This window comes from Anoplolepis gracilipes, chromosome 16 (assembly GCF_047496725.1).
Source record: "Anoplolepis gracilipes chromosome 16, ASM4749672v1, whole genome shotgun sequence".
Classification (NCBI taxonomy): domain Eukaryota; kingdom Metazoa; phylum Arthropoda; class Insecta; order Hymenoptera; family Formicidae; genus Anoplolepis; species Anoplolepis gracilipes.
Window position 1 is genome coordinate 6,061,897 of NC_132985.1, and position 20,261 is coordinate 6,082,157.

Below are 20,261 nucleotides of genomic sequence, written 5' to 3' on the forward strand. Positions count from 1 at the left end.
TGTACAAATTATCGTAAAAAATGGATATCATTTTTTATAATATAGTGACATGTAGTTGTCTGCTATTTTCTGAGTCGCATGTTTTTTTGCTATCTTCTTTATAATCTACGATTATTTGTTATTATTTTTATTACCTATTATTATCTGTTATTATTGAAATTGAGAGGAATTGAATGGAAATAAAATCGCAGCTAAAATATACAAAAACAAATCTATCACAATCTATTATTTAAAAAAAATAAAGTTATAGTATTTTATTAATTTTATTTTTTAAATTAAATATTCTTGTAGAAAATTATTATTATTTGTTCATTGATACATTGTGTGTGGAATAGATTTTGATTTAAATAAGAGGGATTGGTTTGTATGCTCTGCACACACGTGTTGAATAATTTTTAATTCAATAGGAAGTTGGTATATTATTTCGTGGAAGACAGCTTCACATTCCAATCTTTATTTATTAACTTTAAAATCTGCTTAACTTTTGCTCTATCAACAAGCACAAGTGTGCACATAAAATGAATTAAGATTACAGAAAGAAAAGATCAGTTATTAAGCATGATGCATATGCAAGAGGATATGTGTAATTTTTTTTTATCTTAGATTGTTTTCTATCCTCTTCTATTGAACCAATTATCCTTCCCTCTTTCTTGAAATTCTTTTCTTATAATATCGTCTCACATACATTATTCTTTCATATGCATTTGCCATGTGATTACATAATCAGAGAGTATAAAAAAACATGCATAAAAAATAAATTAGAAACAAATTTCATTCCGCACTTTGCAATGTAGAAATCAAGAATGAAGATCTGAGGAAGGGAAGGGTGATTCAATTTTAACGATTTCGTAATCTAGTAGGAGTTTACAGTATATATATAAGCTTCAGTTGTTTATGCTCCATCAGTATTGATTCACATCTTGATATCGGCTAAACTCGTTCTCATCTGCTAAAATTGTTTTTTCATTACGATTTTAAAAGGTGGCCACTGGACAAGGAAAACTATGGTTTTAAAAATGTTTGCTGTAATTTTTGCACTTGCGCTTACAACGGCATATGCAGCCGAACTGCGTAAGTAAACAAAAATAATTATTTACGAAGGTGATTAAAGAATTCACATCATATTTCAATCAAATAATCATAAATCACTAAATCATAAAAATCATTTACAAAGGTGATTAGAAAATAATAATATCTGAAATGGAAAATGGAAATATTTAACCTACTTCTCTACTCAATTGTAAATGATTAATATAAAGTAACAATTTATATTAATGTATAATTGAAAATGTTATTTAAGGTATATAATTAATTTTGTGAATAAGAAATGAAATATTGCCAATATATATATATTTTACAAGAGACTTCAAGTAAACATCTGAAATAATTAATTAATTAGATAGTATAAAATTAGAGTACTATTTTCACAAATTTATACTCATTCTCAATTTCTAGCCATTTACATTTTAGACATATCAGTTAAATATTATTTACCGGATTAAACATCAGTCTGATTATTAAAATGATTTTGTTCAAATATATAATAAGAAATTTTAACAATTTTATTTTATTGTAAATATATGTAATTTTATTTTACGTAATTTAAAAAATTTTTAATTACTATCTTGACAAACTTATCAAGGCAGTGGACAATGTCGGTTTTAAAAAGAATTTCTCATTAAATACGTTTTATATGCGTCATTAATGTGTTTTGATACATTGATTACGTTTTAATCTAAAAAAGATCCTAGAAAATATTAATATATTATAACAATGCGATTGCATTAGCATTCGCGCAAAGTATATTCTGACACATAGACTGAATATAATATTATAGAAGTATTGAAATAAGTTTTTATATCAACTTAAATTATTTTTTTACATATAGTATACTTTCAAGATACTTTTAGCCTTGTAAATGACTTGATATTATCTCGTTTAACATCATTTATTAAACTAACGTTTGTCAGTCGATATTCTATCTTTTAAAGATTGACATATACAGACAAATCTTTCCAATTTTATTTCATTTTTTTTATTTTTCGTGATGATAATTAATTCTCGCGTTGCACTTACTTTGTGTGAGGCACTATCATCGTGCGTGGAATTGTGTATTTTGACAGTTGGAAAAGTGCTCACTAAAAAGTTTGAAGCTCATGAATGAATAATTTTTGTCTATTTTATTCGCTTCTTTTTTTATACAGATATTCTGCCTTGCATTTTTTACATTTCTCGTGTAGAACAATATAATAACCGCAAATGTAGAGTCAGATTTCAAACTTTTAAACTTTTGTACATACTTAAATAATATTTAAGGTATAATAAAATATTGAGATAAAAAAGATTAATAATTAAAACTTTTATTTATATATATACATATATATATATATATATAAAAGTTATGTATATATATTTATATATATAAATATATTTATATTTATACAAACAAATACGAAAAAAAGTATCATTTTAATAAATTTATTTAATATATTATAATATAATAATTAAATAATTTATTATAATAAATTTATACGCGATTATTATAATGACTACAAACAAGTTAAAAAACAAAATTGATTGAGCAATCAAAATGGATATTAGCTGAGCTGTGAGAATTAATGGAGCCATTGGTATGTCACATACGCATCTAATTAGCGCGCCAATTCTACTAGTTAATATTTATTTTAGTTACTGTTTAACTTTATTACTCTCATTATGACTCATCATTATGACTTTGATATTTTTGTTTTATTTTCAATTTTAATTGACCTTTTAGAATGCGCGATAAAAATCATTTATTTTACATTTTAATGTTTCGAATTATTTTAACGGTGTGTTTTCAAAAATTCAAGTGAAAATGAACACATTATATATATCATTTAATTTTATATATATATATATATATATATATATATATATATAAATATAATATAATAATATAATAAATTAAAATTTATAAACATATATAATATATAAATTATATATATATATATATATATATATATATATATATAATTGTATAGTTTTAATAAAATAATTGATTTAAATTTGTTATTCAAACATATTTATACATATATACTTTTAGATATATATTTATTAAATATATCTACAAGTATATATGTGTAAATATGTTTCAATAACAAATTTAAATCAGTTATTCTATTAGAAATTGTACAATTTAATATATTCGACGTCTCTCTCTCTCTCTTTCTCTTCTTTATTGTTGCTTTATAATAATATAATTTTTTCTAAATATTAGCAAAATTTAATTTGATATGAATCAAAAACAAATTGCGTGCGCATTACTATCTTCTACTTGCAATTTATAACAATTGCATGTATTATTACCTTCTACTTGTAATATACAACAATTGCATGAATTATTACTTTCTACTTGTAATATACAACAATTGCATGTTATTTTAAAATATAATGAATTATTACTATATAATGTAAAGTTATCTGGTACCAGGTTTTCTTATTCAATATTATAAGTTAAGATGAGATGATTTAATCTCTCTTTTTGTAGCCTCCTACATTAATGTGTGCGGCCGTAAAAATCCAAATCTCAGTCAATGTGTGGCAGACAATATACACAATTTGAGACATAAAATTTGCGAAGGACTTACAGAATTGAACCTTCCAGCGCCTGAACCGCTCAATATTAGCAAATTAATTCTTTCCGAGACAGCCAATAATAAAGTATATTTAAAGGATATAAAAATAACCGGACTTTGTAATTACCACATAAACTCTGTTTTTGTAGATATTGATAAGCTTATTCTTATCATTGACGTTTCATTCGATCAACTTTATTTGAATGGCACATATGATATCGACATACATATACTTGTGCCCATTGCTCATAAGGCACCTCTTTATATTACTTCAGGTATCGAAATTAATTACTTTTAGAATAAGATAGAAGCTTAGAGGTATTTGGGTTTTGTATGCATGTGCACGTGCATGTCAACGTAAAAGATTAAAAACTCGACATTATTTTACTGATAAATAGATTGTATATTTTTTTGTAGATAACGTAAATTTTAAGGGAACCTTACAAGCGGATACGACAAATAAAAATGGCAAAAAACATATTTATGTATCGAAAGCAAAGGCAATCATTGATATTACAGAATATGATATCAAATACGGTTTTAACAAAAATGAAATAGATCAACTGAACCAGATTGTTAGCGGTTTTATAAGCAGCAATCAAGAAGAATTTATTGAAAGATTGAAGCCGCTATTAGAAGAGGCAATTGTCAAATGGTTAGTCTCAATTTCGAACAATTTATTTAAAATGTTCTCCTACGATGAACTTTTCCCAGATCGAGAATAAATATTACTCTTAGGACTTTTAAGTTATATTGTTTGCAAAATCGCTCTGTTTGCGTTGCATAATCAAATTAAAGAATAACCAAGGTAAAATCTATTGCGATATTTTGAAAAAAATCAGCAAACTTTAGTTTTGCTAGATAATACAAGTATATAAGCATCCGCCCTTATGATGTTTTTGTATACAATAATATAAGAATTTTACCGATATTTAATTCAAACATTATTGCAAATTAAATATATAAAAAAATTACTACGTTGTATTCTATAGGATTAGGAAGTAACTTGTAACGAAATTACAGTTATAGTTATTTTTTTTCTGGTAATTATAACTTAACTTCCTTCCTTTTTTCCATAATATAATTGTACATTAATTTAGTTATTTTTTTTTATAATAAATAACTAATTTAATAGTTACCTTATATATTTTAAACTTAAAACTCTGGCAGGTCAACGTGATAATGCGATGTACTACTCGATAATTAAGTATATATAATAAGATATAAGTGTGTTTTATGTTAGTTTTTTTTTAATATAGTCGAAATATCTGGAAATAAAGGTATTTTAGAAAAAATGTTTAGACAAAAGTTGGGAAAGAGAAAAAGAGAACGATATTAATTTGACTGGGTGCAAGTGTCAAGTTCATGCACAAGTCAATTTAGTTTTTTTAAGTGGAACCACTATATTTTTTTTATATAAATCGATTCCTCGCGATATTCAGCGTAAAAATTATATAAGTAATAGGTAGGATGTCAAAAAATTGAATAGTTTACGAGATATTTTATACTTTAATTATTCGACATAATTTTACGAAAATTATAAAATCGTACAATTTTTATTTTTCGATTATTCATCTTATCAGTACTTTTACGTACAAAATAATGAAAGGAGTCAATTGGTAAAGAAAACACAGTTGTTTTAAAAAAAGATATACACAGTTGCTTGTTGCAAATTTATATTTTTTCTTAAAAACAATTATGTATTTTTTAAAAACATTAATTAAAAATGCGGAATACTTTATTTAAGCAAATACAGAAATAGGATTGGTTCGCTCAGTAAGCAAGAAAAAATTAAATTGTGATCATAACAACTTAATTTGTTTTTGCTTACTAAGCAATCTAACTCTACTTCTTCACCTACTTGAATTAAATGTTATAATCACCAATCGATTAGGATAACAATGATGTTACAAAAAGTTTTTAATATTTATATAATGTTCAATATAACTGTGAGAGTAGGTTGTGTAAAATTACGTTTATTTTCTATAAAACCGCTCACAATAACAAGGTTTTCAAAAAGGTTAATGAATTCAAATATCACAAATAAAACAAAGAAGAAAACAAGAAGTAAAGAAAAAATTACACTCAGGAAATGCTTATTCTTATTCGGTAATTAAACTGTTGAAATCTCGAAATCTAAAAGTAAAAACTATAAAATACTACCGGTAGTTTTGTACATATGAGACCTGAGCTCTTCCGAAAAACGAAGAGAATAAATTTAGAGTGCTCGAAAACAATAATTATTATTGTTAGTAGATTATTATTGTAGATTATTATTGTTACGCCATTGCAAAGAATCGATTTATATGTATAAAAAAAAACTTTAAAATAATTCCATTTAAAAAAAACTAATTATGTTTACATCTAAAACATACATAATTCTCATCTATTTTTCTTTTTTCCTTCTCTGAATCAAACAACTTTTGTCTGTAAAACATGTTTTTTCTAAATTATTTTTATACATTTGACCATACTAATTAAAATAAAACATTTTATAACAATAAATTATAATAGTATAATAATAAATTAGTAAAGCTTGATGTAAGATTTTTATATTTAAAATAGAAGTGTAAAAAAACATTGCAAGAAAATAACTGAAAAATAATGACTGCTTACTTTTATACTTATATAACTGTAAGGTACTATTAGGCTGAATTCACACCTTGGCGGGAAAGCAGAAAGCAGAAAAGCAGAAGTTAATCAGAACTCGTACTGCTTACTTCCAGCATGAGTTCTGATTGGCTTCTGCTTTCTGTTTCTCCACCAAGGTGTGAATTCAGCCTAACACTTGTCGTACGACAAATTTTTCAAGCGTGTTGATTGGCTTCAGGATAGAAAGTTTCTAAAGACCCGAGAACTTTCCCATCCTGCGGCCAATCAGCACACACGAAAAATTTGGCCTACCAGTGTGATAGTACCCTAACGAGTTAGTTTTCGGACTCGATAACTTGTAACTGTAACTATTTACTTGTTTAATAAAAAAACTGTAATTGTAACTAGATATTTCTACAAAGTGACTTGCTCAACTCTGACATTCTATAATATATACATTTTATTATATATTATATACATATCAAATATATATAAAATTTATCATGAGCAAATATAAAGTCGTCTGCAAAATGTAACTAAGATTGTAACTACTACTGTCAGTTAAATTTCTGATACAACAGAGGATTCAGACATTATATTAAACTGATTTTTGGAAAATTGGATAAATTAATTTGATTATACATATATAATTATGTATGTTTGATTATGTTATAGTTGATTATATATAATCATATTATATATGATTATATATAATCACAATTTATTATATATAATATCCTATTGCGCCAATTTTCCGATATTATTATATATGGTCAATTAGATATAATCATCTATAATAATATTATATTATATTATATAAGTTTATTTTTTCTCGGATATATATTATATATATATATATATATATATATATATATATATATATATATATACACGCACACATGTATTTGTATAGGCTATTCTATTATATAAAAATAAATGTGTTATTATAAGCTAATTTTTACAATACAATATATTAAACATCGTATATTATTTTTAGTTATCTTGCAATATCGCATAAAATTGATAAAGTTAAATATTATCTCGCAATATTGATCATAATTTTAGTAAAAAATGTTTTTAAAATGCGATTGTACATTGAGTTACAAAAGTTACTTTCCTTATTTTGACTCACAAATTTAAATAAAAAGAAATTAGTTAGAAACGTTTTTCTTGCTAACATTCAATATCGATTTCGTTTCGTTCGCATGTTAAACAGAGGTATATGTTTAAAAAGTTCTAAAATTGATTTTTTATAACAACACGAAACTTAAATGGTTTCTTTTTAAAAATCATGACATCGATAACGTACAACATATTACAAAATTACGTAAAAGCTGACTGTTTGAAATTTTTATATGTTGTAAAAGAAGGTCTACTCTACCAAGTTCCACAATTGTTCAAGAAGTAATGTTACTGGTATGTTCTACGAATTAGTCTTAGAACTTTTTGAACACGCTGTGTGTACTGTCTGTGATGTTTACTGTGCATTTACTCTGCGTATTATTGTAGTCATAAGGAGTAAAAGATGCTATCTATAATTCAATTATTTTAGATATTTCTTTTCTTCCCTTTTTATGTATTTTAAAAAATTAAAAAAAAGATCTAAATGGTACAAAACAAATATAAGCTTTATTGATAAATAATTTATTTAATCATACAGCATAATATTAATATTAAAATATGATCTGTCAAAACTTGCGGAAAATTTGTATTAAAATCTTGTGTTTTACATATTTTATATGTTGTTATTATATATATTATATAATTATACATATATTTTAATATTATACATACATTCAAGAAATGGTATAATTCTTTTATGCAATTTTACCCTCATTTATTATCATGTGTGTTTAGAAACGTGTCAAAATATTTTTAAACTTGAACATAATGTTATAAAGTTAGAATTAGAATATTTTAATACAATTATTTAGTGTTTTAAGGAGAAAGATCGGGGAGAGACAGAGAGAGTTAAGACAATAAGAAAAAACTTATGTTTTAAAATATATGTATACGATTGAAGTTGATTACATTGATTATTTATCTATTATCTATTATCTATTTAACTATTATTGATTCTCACGCACTAGGTGATTTGTATTAATTTTTTTGTTCCTGATTTTACTTTTTTAATTATATATATATATATATATATATATATATATATGCTGTGCGTGAACTATAGATAATATTAAAAAAATGATATTTAAAAAAAGTCCTTATTATGCTAATTTTTAATTTTTAAAAATAAATATACTTATTATACAATACTATATAGTATATACTACCGAATGATAATGTTTGACTTCACTTAAAAACGTATAAGTAAAACAAAGAACTGCATAAATAATCAGTTGATTATTATGATCATGAGCAAGAGCTATTATTTTAATTAATTACTTTACAGAGAAATTAATAGCATACATTATTCATAAAATCTTTTGCGTAAGAAAAGATTATTTCATTTTAGAATTATTCATTTTAGATCTTTTAAGTCTTACAATTAGTTATGAATCAGTGATTTAGAAAGACGAGCATAATAGATAAAATTTATCTTTCCATACTTAAATACATGTACATTTATAGTTTATTTTTAGTGAAATATTGAAATATAATAAAATATAAGATTTCAGAAATATCGGTCATCCTGTTTGCGCCTATTTTTCTTTTCTACACAATCGCTCATAATGTTTTAAATAGATTTTTATGTCATTCAAAACAAAGGCTTTTTTTAAAAAGTTTGAAATTGTGTGACATGAAAAATGGCTTAATATATATTGACTTTGTTATATATTATACTTTATATATTGATTTTATTTACTTTATATATATTGACATTTTATTTGTGCCATCTATTATTATTTAGGCTAAAATCTAAAAGAATTTGAGTGCAAAAATCCATAACAAAAAATGATGCAAATACATAAAATTTTTTATTTTAAAGAAAAAATGAAATGCCTTTTATTTATTTTTATAATTTAAATACAATCACTTTTTTCAAATGAAACATTCACAAACAGATACTTATTCCTACATATATATATATATATATATTACACATTATCTATTTTTTATTTTATACACTTATGCATGTACAAATACAAGTAAAATTTACTGACAAAGAACCGATTATTTCATTAAAAATATATAATGTAATATATTTAACGGTTCTCTTTTTTTTATCTCTTTCTAATAATAAAGCTTTTTAAATATTAGAAAATTTTGCGATGTAAATTAGACACAAATTGTGTGTACGTCATTACATTTTACTTCCATTATAATTTATAACAATTGCATATTATTTGAAATATAATGTATTATTAATATAACATTTAAAGTTGCCTGCTAACAGTTTTTTATTCAATATTATAAGTTAATACAGATGATTTAATCTTTCTTTTAGCCTCCTACATTAACGTGTGCGGCCGTAAAAATCCAGATATCAATCAATGTCTCTTAGACAATTTTAAAAATTTGAAGGATAAGATTTGCAATGGACTTACGGAAATGAATATTGCACCGCTTAATGAGCCGCTCAATATTGACAAATTAGTTATTTCCGAGACTGACAACAGCAAAATATATTTAAGGGATGTACAAATAACGGGACTTTGTAATTACCACATGAACTCTGTTTCTGTAGATCTCGACAAACTTCATTTAAACTTTGATATATCATTCGATCGACTTTACTTGAATGGCACTTATGATATCAATGTACATGTACTTGTGCCCATCGCTTATAAGGCACCTATTTATCTTACTTCAGGTATATCTAAAATAATTAATTTTGTATTAAATAAGATAGAAGTTAAGAATTATGTGTGTGCCTTTAATGTAATAAAATCAAAAACTCTCGACATCATTTCACTGATGATTTGATTGTATAATATTTTTGCAGATAACGTAAATGGGAAAGTAAGCATACAAGCGAAAGCAACAACTAAAAAGGGCGAAACATATGTATATGTATCGGAAGTAAAGACAAAAGTCAATCTCCAAGGATATGAGGCCAAATACGGTTTGACCAAAGATGAATTAGGTCAATTGGGCCAAGCTATTAGCGGTCTCATAGGCAGTAATCAAGAGGAATTTATTGAAAGATTGACGCCAGCAGCGGAGGAGGCTGTTTCCAATTGGATCCTTACAATTTGCAACAACGTATTTACAAAGTTCTCTTACGATATACTTTTCCCGGATCGAGAATAAATAATCCAGGACTTTAAGAAGGCTATCTGGTTTAGAGGTGAAAAAAAAAATCAATTTTTTTCATATAATTTGTCTCAAATAACAACTATTCAAGAGTATTTTTTCTTTGAAAATTTGAATTTTGATTCCTTAAAAATTCTTACATATTAATTATTTTTTTTGGTACGTTAAACTTAACAATACAATAAATTTAAAAAAAAGATATATTTTTGACAATTTATTGGAAAAGAAAATAAACTTAATATTTTTTACTATAATGGTATAATTTTACCTATTCGCAATTGTTTATAATTTCAAGAGGTTTAGCATATGTGTTTATCATTATTAATTACAAATCAATTTGAATTTTTTGCTTCAAACGATTTGTTTTGCAATGTCAATAATTTGACAAGATCTACGTGAACACGTCTGTCGCTCATGTAGATATCTCGACAATTTCATATTGTTTTCTGTATTACAAAATTCATGAATATTTCCCATGAATAAAATATACGTAAAAACATGAAATTAATAGCAATAATTGTTCTCCCAAAACAATATATGAAAATCGTTATTTTTGGCTGCTTCTGATCCAGACGATAGTCTTAAGTTATATATGTTGTTTGATTAATAATAGTACAATGATTTAAACGATGTTTTAAAATCTAATTATTTAATCGAAAAATATATTTTCTATATTATTTTTGTATACGTATAAGGATTTTAATGTTTAATACAATTTAATCAAAACTTATTACAAAATAAATATACAAAAAATGCATTGTTATATTATATTATATACATACGTGCACATATGCATTATAGGCTACTCTTCTACACCAAATATGTTAATGTATTATTAATGTAAGCTAATTCTCACAATATAATATTAAATATTGTGTAATGTATTATTTATCTTATTAGTTATTATTATTTAGTTTAGTTATCTTGCAAAAAAATTGAAAAAAATTAAAGTTAATTATTATGTCACAATATTAATAAAGATAATTTTAGTAAAAAAATGTTTTTAAGGGGTGTCTAAAGCTATTCTATATTACCCATAAAATCTAACCTATCATGATAATATATTTGCTTAATATAAAAGTTGCAATTTATACTTATTAAAAAAAATAGGTCCCCACTGTAAGAATTGTATGAAGGAATACTTGGGAACTTTAAAAAATGACGTCTGACGTGAGTTTGTGTTTCAATCTCGCACACTCACAAATGCACGAGAGTAATTTTTTATAGATTTTTTACTAGGCTTCTAAAGTCATTTTCAAAAGTTTACTAATTTTCTGTTATATTTTGTCAAACGCGGACGCTATATCTCTTGCACGTTTGCAGAATTTTTTATATTAAATAAATATTGTTACAACGTAATTGTCATTTTTTAATTTTTTATCATTTTTATATGAAATTATTAGCCCCCGCGTGTTGTTTTTATTGTGAAGAAGAATTTATCAATCTTTGCAGCCCAAAAAAAATAAGATTTTCAAAATCTAAAAGATCACTAAGATTCCTCCATGCAATTTATATCTGGAACCTATCTCATTTTGTTGACACAAGTTGCAAAACGTTCAAGCAATTATTGTTACGATCTGGCTCTAGAAACCAATAAAAAACTGTAATTTCTTTTTTCTTTATTAACATAAGATCACATAGGTTCCGAAAAGTTTCGGTGCATACCTTTAGCATGGAAAAGAATTTATCATTCTATACAACCAATAAAAACATTCTCATACAACGAAAATATCAATAGTGCAGGATGGTTTAAGATCCCCCTAGTTTGGAAAAGAAGGCTCTCTTATTTTGACTCACAAGGTATTCAAATCGAAAGAGAATATTTTTCTTGTTAACTGTCTGAGATCAAATATCGATTCAGCTTCATTATTTGCTTGTTAGATGTCATATACTGTCTGATATTTATTCTGCGTATTATTGTAATCAAAGTGCGTAAGAAATGATGCTTAGATAACTTTAGATATTTTTTTTCCTCTTGTTTATATATTAATTAACTTAGAAAAATGTAATATAAAAATATAAGTAATTCCAAATAAATATTAACTTTATTGAAATTTATGTGAATATCTTGTGTAATCTTTTAATTATTTGGGCTATTATGATCCTTAAATACTCAAGACATTGTATAATTCTTTTATGCAATCTTTCTCTTCTTAGTTGTTTGTGTTTAAAAGCGTATAAAAATATTTTTAAACTCAGAATACATAAACGTAGTTAAAAATAAATTTAAAATATTTTACTTTAAAGAACTAATTTATATGTTTTAAAACATATATATATATATATATATATATAAAATTAATTATTTAAAAATACATTTTTTTATTAATTTATTAGTGCGCTAATATATTAATTAAGTTACATTAAAATAGTATGTTTAAATTATTATTATTAATTATTATTATTTGTTATTGTTTATTATTTTGCATATTTTTAATTATTAGATTTTTCTTCATTCTTTTTATAAATTTTTACATTTAAATTCAATATTTATTCACAATAAAATCGTATTATTAGATAATTGTATTATTATTAGATGTTTTATATAACTTCTTCATACTTTGCTTTTTCTCTCTCTATCTCTCTCTCTAAAAGTTTTCCAGTAAATGCCGCTTCTTATTGTTAATGGAAAAGACATTCATTATAGTATTGTGATGTAATATCGACACATCAGGTACTAACGGGAAAGCGAAAGATGTTAGCAAATAAAATATACAACGAGGTTTAACCATATAAGTTTCCCGGAAATTGTGACATATTATGTTTTAATAATAATATTATGCATTATCTTTAATAAAAACCGATTATTCATCGAATACATCACAAAAGTTTCAAAATATTGTAATAGTATATTCCGTAATTTATTGAAGTCGAATATCTTAGGTAAAATGTCAAGGTCACCAAGTTTTAGAAGTTTTCTTTCTTTAGTTTTAGAATTGCAAGAGCAATTAAAACTGACAGGATTATATATAATTTCATACACGGTAAGGAACATTTTGTATTTATGTTGAAATTTTCTTGTGTAGAAATTTTTGTGTTAAGTTTTTAACATACTCTTATGTTAATATAACACACTGTCGTTATGTCATTTTAACTTTTCTGCATTGAGTTAATATTCACCGTTTCCAAGAGTTAAAACAACACAATTAACAAGTAAATCTTACACTAATTCACATTTTAATTTTTTACATATTATTTGTGTTATTTGTTTACATATTTCCTCTGTTAAATTAATTACATTAAAATTAAAGTGGATAAATTGGGACACGAGAAATGTGTTAAATTTAACACAAAATTTTTTACCCTGCATATAATTTGTTCAAATTTTAACTAATAATATCATTCATGTATCTATTCTCATGCACAGGCTAATATTAATTTTCTCATTTCCGATTTTATTTTTTTAACATATTATATATAAACACTGCCTGAACTATAAATAATATTTTTAAAAATTTTATTCAGATAATGTATTGTATAGTACTGATTAATAATGCCTGTTCCCACCTTAGATCTTTCTTGGTTATAACTGTAACCAACGGTCAGAATTGTAATTAATGATTAAGAGATGAGTATGATAGATAAAACTTTATTTTTCATACATAAATACGTATATGTACATTTATAGAGAATGATTTTTGAAATATTGTAATATAAGTAAGATTTTAAACATATTGGTGATATCTCGCCATCTTGTTTGTGTACATTTTTTCTGCACAATATTATAAACAGATTTTTATACCACTTAAATCGAAGGAAAAGGTAAAAAAAAAAAACAAAAAAGTCTTGCATTCTTTATGTTGAAACATATTAGGTTTATATTTTCTAGAAATATAAAAGTCACATCGGGTGTTTCTCAAGGATCTCACTTGGGTCGGTTGTTCAATCTATTTATTAACGATATTGAACAAGCTCTCAAATACTCAAAAATTTTACTCTTTGCGGACGACTTGAAAATATTTCGACAAATTACTAGCCCTGTCGATGCCTTTTATCTTCAGCAAGATCTAATTAGTTTAGAAAAGTGGTGCACTCAAAATAGGCTCAATTTTAATATATCTAAATGTCACGTAGTACATTTTAGTCGCAAAAATAACAGTTATATACAAAATTATGTTTTAAATGGAGCCCGCCTCTCGCCAGTTGACTCTATTCGTGATCTGGGGATCTTGTTTAGTAATGACTTGTCATTCGATAAACATATGAAATCCATTACTTGCTCTGCGTTTAAAAAATTGGGCTTCATAAACCGTGCTTGTAAGTTTTTCAACAATGTTAACACACTAAAACTATTATATTGCTCCCTAGTGAGGCCTCAATTAGAATTCGCTTCTGTTATTTGGGCATCTTTCTATGCAAATCATAATATGTCAATTGAGAGAATTCAACATCGCTTCATTCGTCGTATGAGTTTTGTTATGCAAAAGCCGATGGCCGTTTTTAACCATAACTATGATGTATTGCGCGACAATCTTGGGCTTCTAACGCTGAGTGACCGTAGAATCATGCTAGACCTAGTTTTTATGTGCAAATTATTAAACGGGAGTGTCGATTGTTCTGAACTTTTATCAAATATAAATTTTCACGTTCCTGGCAGATCACTCAGGCAACATCAACTATTTGCTGTCGAGGCTCATAGAACATCTTATGGTAGAAATAAGCCACTTGATCGGCTACGCTTGTTAGCAAATGAATTCTCATCGCGTATTGATTTTTTTCACACAAGTCCAAATCAGATTAGAAGAATTTTCCCACATTGGATTTGGTCGCCGTTTCCTCAAACTTATTATATTTCATTAATTATCGTCTTTATATTCTATACTATTAGTGAAAATTTCTTAGACTGTAGTTTTGTATTTTGTTGTATATTATTCCTTTGAAAGTGTACTAGAGGGAGCTTTGTCCCGTTGATTTTTGGAAATAAATAAAAAATAAATAAATATTTGCACCTACAGTTAGAAACGTTTATTTGATAGTGATGTGTATATATGTATATAATATAAATGATATAATATAATATAAATAATATAATAAATAATTAATTAAGATTGTATAAGCAAATAAGAAGCAAGAATAGTTTTGTTATTAGTTACGTTGCTCGAAGATTAATGTCATGCATTATTCATGAAATGTTTTATACATTTTAAGGAAAAATTTTCTATAATGTATTCTCCGAAATTATATAACAGATACATATTTAAAAAATAAATATTTTCCAAATTAATTTTGTTGTTAAAAGAATCCTTCGATTTAAGTTGCATAACAATCTGTTTATAATATTATGCAGAAAGAAAAAATATACACAAACAAGATGGCGAGATATTACCAATATGTCTAAAATCTGATGTATATTACATTGGCTATAAATGTACATATATTTCGTATGTATGAAAAATAAAGTTTTATCTATCATACTCATCTCTTAATCATTAATTACAATTCTGACCATTGATTGCAGTTATAACCAAGAAAGATCTAAGATAAATGAAAAGAGAGAAATACACATCAGTTTTTAGCAGTTTCATGCGAGTGTTTGCTTTATATATTGACCTTTTCTTTGTTATCTATTATTATCTACGAATTGAAAAATAAAATTAAAAAAATAAAATTAGTCTTTTATTTATATGAAATAAACAGATACATAAAATATCAAAAATATAATTAAAAATGTAGATTTAGAGCTCTTATCTCAAATCATATCTTGTATTGAATATTATATTATGTTATATTATATTGTTATTGTTATATTATTATATTGTTATTTATTGTTATATTATTTAATCATTTTTATCAGAACAAAATATTAAGTAATTGAGGAAAGTTTAATTCTTTTGTTTTTTATTCGTAACATTTACCTAACTTGAAGCGAGAACGAGTATGACCATGGACTTAGAAAGAATGAATCATGGTCATAAGAAGAAAGAAAAAAACTGGTTGCCACCTCGATAAAAGGAGATATAAAACAGTATATATATACAAGCTTGATCAGTGCGTTTAAGTCAGTCTTGATTCTCACGTTCTCAGAGAAGCTGTTTTGAAATCATTTTGACAATTCAGTTTAGAATTTTAGAAAGTGTATTTCGTTCAAAAGATTCATCTGTGAAAGATGTTTGCTGCAACCGTTGCTGCCTTTGTACTTATAGTAGCACATGTTGCAGCGGAAGTACGTAAGTAAATAAGATTTACATGTATGTTCTAATCCCATAACCTGCAGCTATTATACTATTCGGTAACACTTGTCATTATTCGAACAAAATTGTAACTAAGAAGAACATATGAAATATTATTTCTTAAATTAGATTATTTTTGTAAATAACAAAAAAAAATTAGCTGGCAAATCTAATTCGTTTTTACAAATATTGGGATATAATATCGATTAGAAAGTTGATTTTACAATTAGATGAACAACAGATAGGAAGAAAGACTTTAGGATGAAGGTTCATTTGTTACTTTGTCATCTTACTATTGACTCTTCAAATATTTTTTATATTAAAGGATAAAAAATGTAAATAGAAATCAATTATAAATTATGCATTATTTAACAAATGCATAAAATGTGGCACAGTAGCAAAATTGCAATGCAAATAGCATACTTTCACGCATTTAATTAAAGTGATAGTTTCGAATATCAATATATTAATTTGCCGCGCATACAACATATGTATATTTAGATGAAATATATTTATAAAAATATTTTAAGACGCAACAATAATTATTTTTTTATCAACTACATGTACTGCTCAAATTGTAACTAAATTATGAATTATTTTATACCGTGCTTTCATTGAAGTTTTGTACTTACTGCGTTATAAAAGATTTATTATTAATTTAATATTATTATATATTTTACTTAATATTAGTAATTGCGTTATTTCAATTTATTCAAACAGAAATAAATAAGACTCTGAACCTTACAATATAAATTACACAGAGAACAGGTTAATAATGATCTAGCGCGAGATAAAAAGCGCGAGAAAAAAAGGTTTTATTTTTTGCGCTTATTATCTCGAGTTCCTTCATTTTACTTTCTTGTGTAATTTACATCGCTTCATTTATCCTCTCTATATACATAGTATTACTAAAGGAAATTATAATGTTAATTTAAATCTTGCAGCCTCTTACATTCATGTCTGCGGCCGAAAAGATCCGAAACTCGATGAATGCATTATAAACAATATAAACAATTTAAAGAGTAAGATTTGCGAAGGAATCCCGGAATTGGACATTCCAGCTAATGACCCGCTCATTCTTGAAGAGCTAAGCATTTCCAATACAGCCAACACCAAATTATTTCTGAGAGATACATCAATGACGGGACTTTGCAATTTCAACATAAATGAGTTTCATTCAGATATTAATAAACTTCACTTTGATGTTAAGCTCTCATTCGGAGTGCTTCGACTGAATTCCACGTACGACTTTGACGTACGCTTACTGGTACCCATTGCTCATAAGGGAAAGGTTTACATTACTACGGGTATGTAAAATATAGTTGAGTTTGCATTAGAGAAAAATCTCAGCTCGAGTGTAAAAAAATTCAAAACTCGTTTTTCACGTCACCGCAATTAACAAGACTATTCCATTCTCTTGCAGATAATGTCGAGGCACAAGTAGGCATTGACATGAAAGTAATCACTAAAGGCGGTAAAAGATACATGTATCTCGCGAAGATGAAGCTCAATCTCGACATCAAAGGATACGATGCGAAGTACAATTTGAACGAAAGAGAACTGGGCCAATTGAATGAGATTATTAACAATTTTATAGGCAACAATCAGGAGGAGGTTATTAAAAGCATTAAACCCGCGTTAGAAGAAGTAATTACCAAGCGGATTCTATTGGTTTCCAACGATATAGTCAAACACTTCACTTATGAAGAGCTCTTCCCAGACAGAACATAAATCCTCTTGGACTTCAAATTGCATTATTAAAAGGTCAATTAATTACAAGAAAATCAGTTACAATGTCTTTAAGATTGACGAAGCAAATTCCATTTTTGCTAGACATAATATAATGAATCATATATTCGTTAATTGATTATTACCGTAATAATGCAAATTTGAACGGAGTAACAGTTAATAAAAGATATTTTTTTATTTTATCTTTTTGTATCATTTTATATATATACATATATATATATATATATATATATATTTCGATTACAAAACTGTCAAGAAGAAATATTCGAATTCTTGTTTTTTTAAAGAAGGAATGTTGAATTGAATTTTATTGCTACTTTTTTATATTTACTTTCTACTTATTGTGATAACAAATATTATCGCAGAGAGTATGTATTTTAATTATAAATATATTATAAAAAAAATGAACACCAATGTAATATGGAAAGTTTTTTATTACAGCAGAAATTAATAATAATTTGCAACTTATCAAAGAAAATTGTCACCAATTTTGAAGATTAAATATATCAAACGCTTTTTTTCTTCTAAACCCGCTTTAATTAAATATATCGAAATGTTTGTAACATTAACCTTATGTGACTAATTTTATTGATTAGAAACTAATTTGATATTAATTGGCTTGACCGACATAATAATATGCATTATTTTTTCCATACACAGGTATTTTGTTGTTTTAAATTTATAAATAATAATTTCAAAAGAAAAAAGAATATAAATATGAGAGAAAGGAAAATATAAATTAAAAATTTAAATCTTATTTCAGTTTGTAATGATATACATATAATACATAGTGTCTATGTATAATAATAAGTTAAAAAAAACAATTAATTGACCAATAAAACTGAATGCTAACTGAACTGTAAAATTTTATACAGTGATATAATTATTCTAAGCACGCAAAACTCTGTTTAATGCTAATTGAGATAAACTCTGTTTGATAGTAATTTGACTTAATTAATGATAATTGATAACATCTACATTATTTTATAATATTTTTATGTTAAAATTTTCTAATTAATCTCCATGCAATTTAAAACTATATACAATTGAAATATTTTATACATTATTAGTTATTAATTATTCATGATTATATTCTACTAAAAATGTGCTACATGCGTTAAGCCGATATTTAATTCTAAGTTTTTAAAATAAATTTGGTTAATATTTATGACAAATATTAAAATAATAATATATATTAAATAATGTGCATACGTTAATTGTAATGTTTCTTGTATCGTTAGAAAAAATTAATATATAAACTTTATTATATATCATTTAATATGTATTATGATATCTTTGCAATGTCAATAAAAATTTTAATAAATACGTGATGCAAATCTCTTTTACGTAATCATAAGACCAATCCCAAGTATTTAATTCTATTAATTTGTTGTTATGTTAAGGCTGAATCATTGAAAATTCTCGTCAATATCTTTTTGTGACAATTTATTATTATTGAATTGGTCATTATGCAGTATAAATTATGGAAATACAAAAACATGATATAGAGTTATTAATACAATTTTTAATTTTTTATCGCATTATCCTTGCCATTTGTTTTGAATTTATTATAAAAACATTCTTATGAATCCTATCTGTTGTAAGAACATTCACAAGTATTATTCAGCTGTTTGCCTTTTGATTATAATATCATGCTTTAAAAATATAAATTTAAAAATATTTATCCTAAAATTTAAGTAATTTATTTTAATGTATATACAGCAAAATATAATACATATTAATTATACATATTACACACATAAATATTTATATAATTTTTTTATTAATGCAATAAATTCCAATAAATTTGATAAAAATAATAGTTTACATCATCTGTGTGTAGAAATAAAAAATTTACTTATCATAAATATTTCTTATAATTTATAAAATTATAATAAATATATATACTAAATTAAAAATT

General features: G+C 25.0%; 1 protein-coding gene across 1 annotated transcript; it reads left to right on the plus strand.

Annotated features, from left to right (window-relative positions):
* The first annotated feature begins 901 nt into the window (after positions 1 to 901).
* Positions 902 to 18,860, plus strand: LOC140674852 (uncharacterized). The gene is made up of 4 exons (XM_072908715.1): positions 902 to 1,071; positions 9,613 to 9,978; positions 17,536 to 17,898; positions 18,015 to 18,860. The coding sequence occupies exons 1-4, from the start codon at positions 1,005 to 1,007 to the stop codon at positions 18,320 to 18,322; spliced, it is 1,104 nt and encodes a 367-aa protein (XP_072764816.1). The 5' UTR covers positions 902 to 1,004; the 3' UTR covers positions 18,323 to 18,860.
* The last annotated feature ends 1,401 nt before the right edge of the window (positions 18,861 to 20,261 follow it).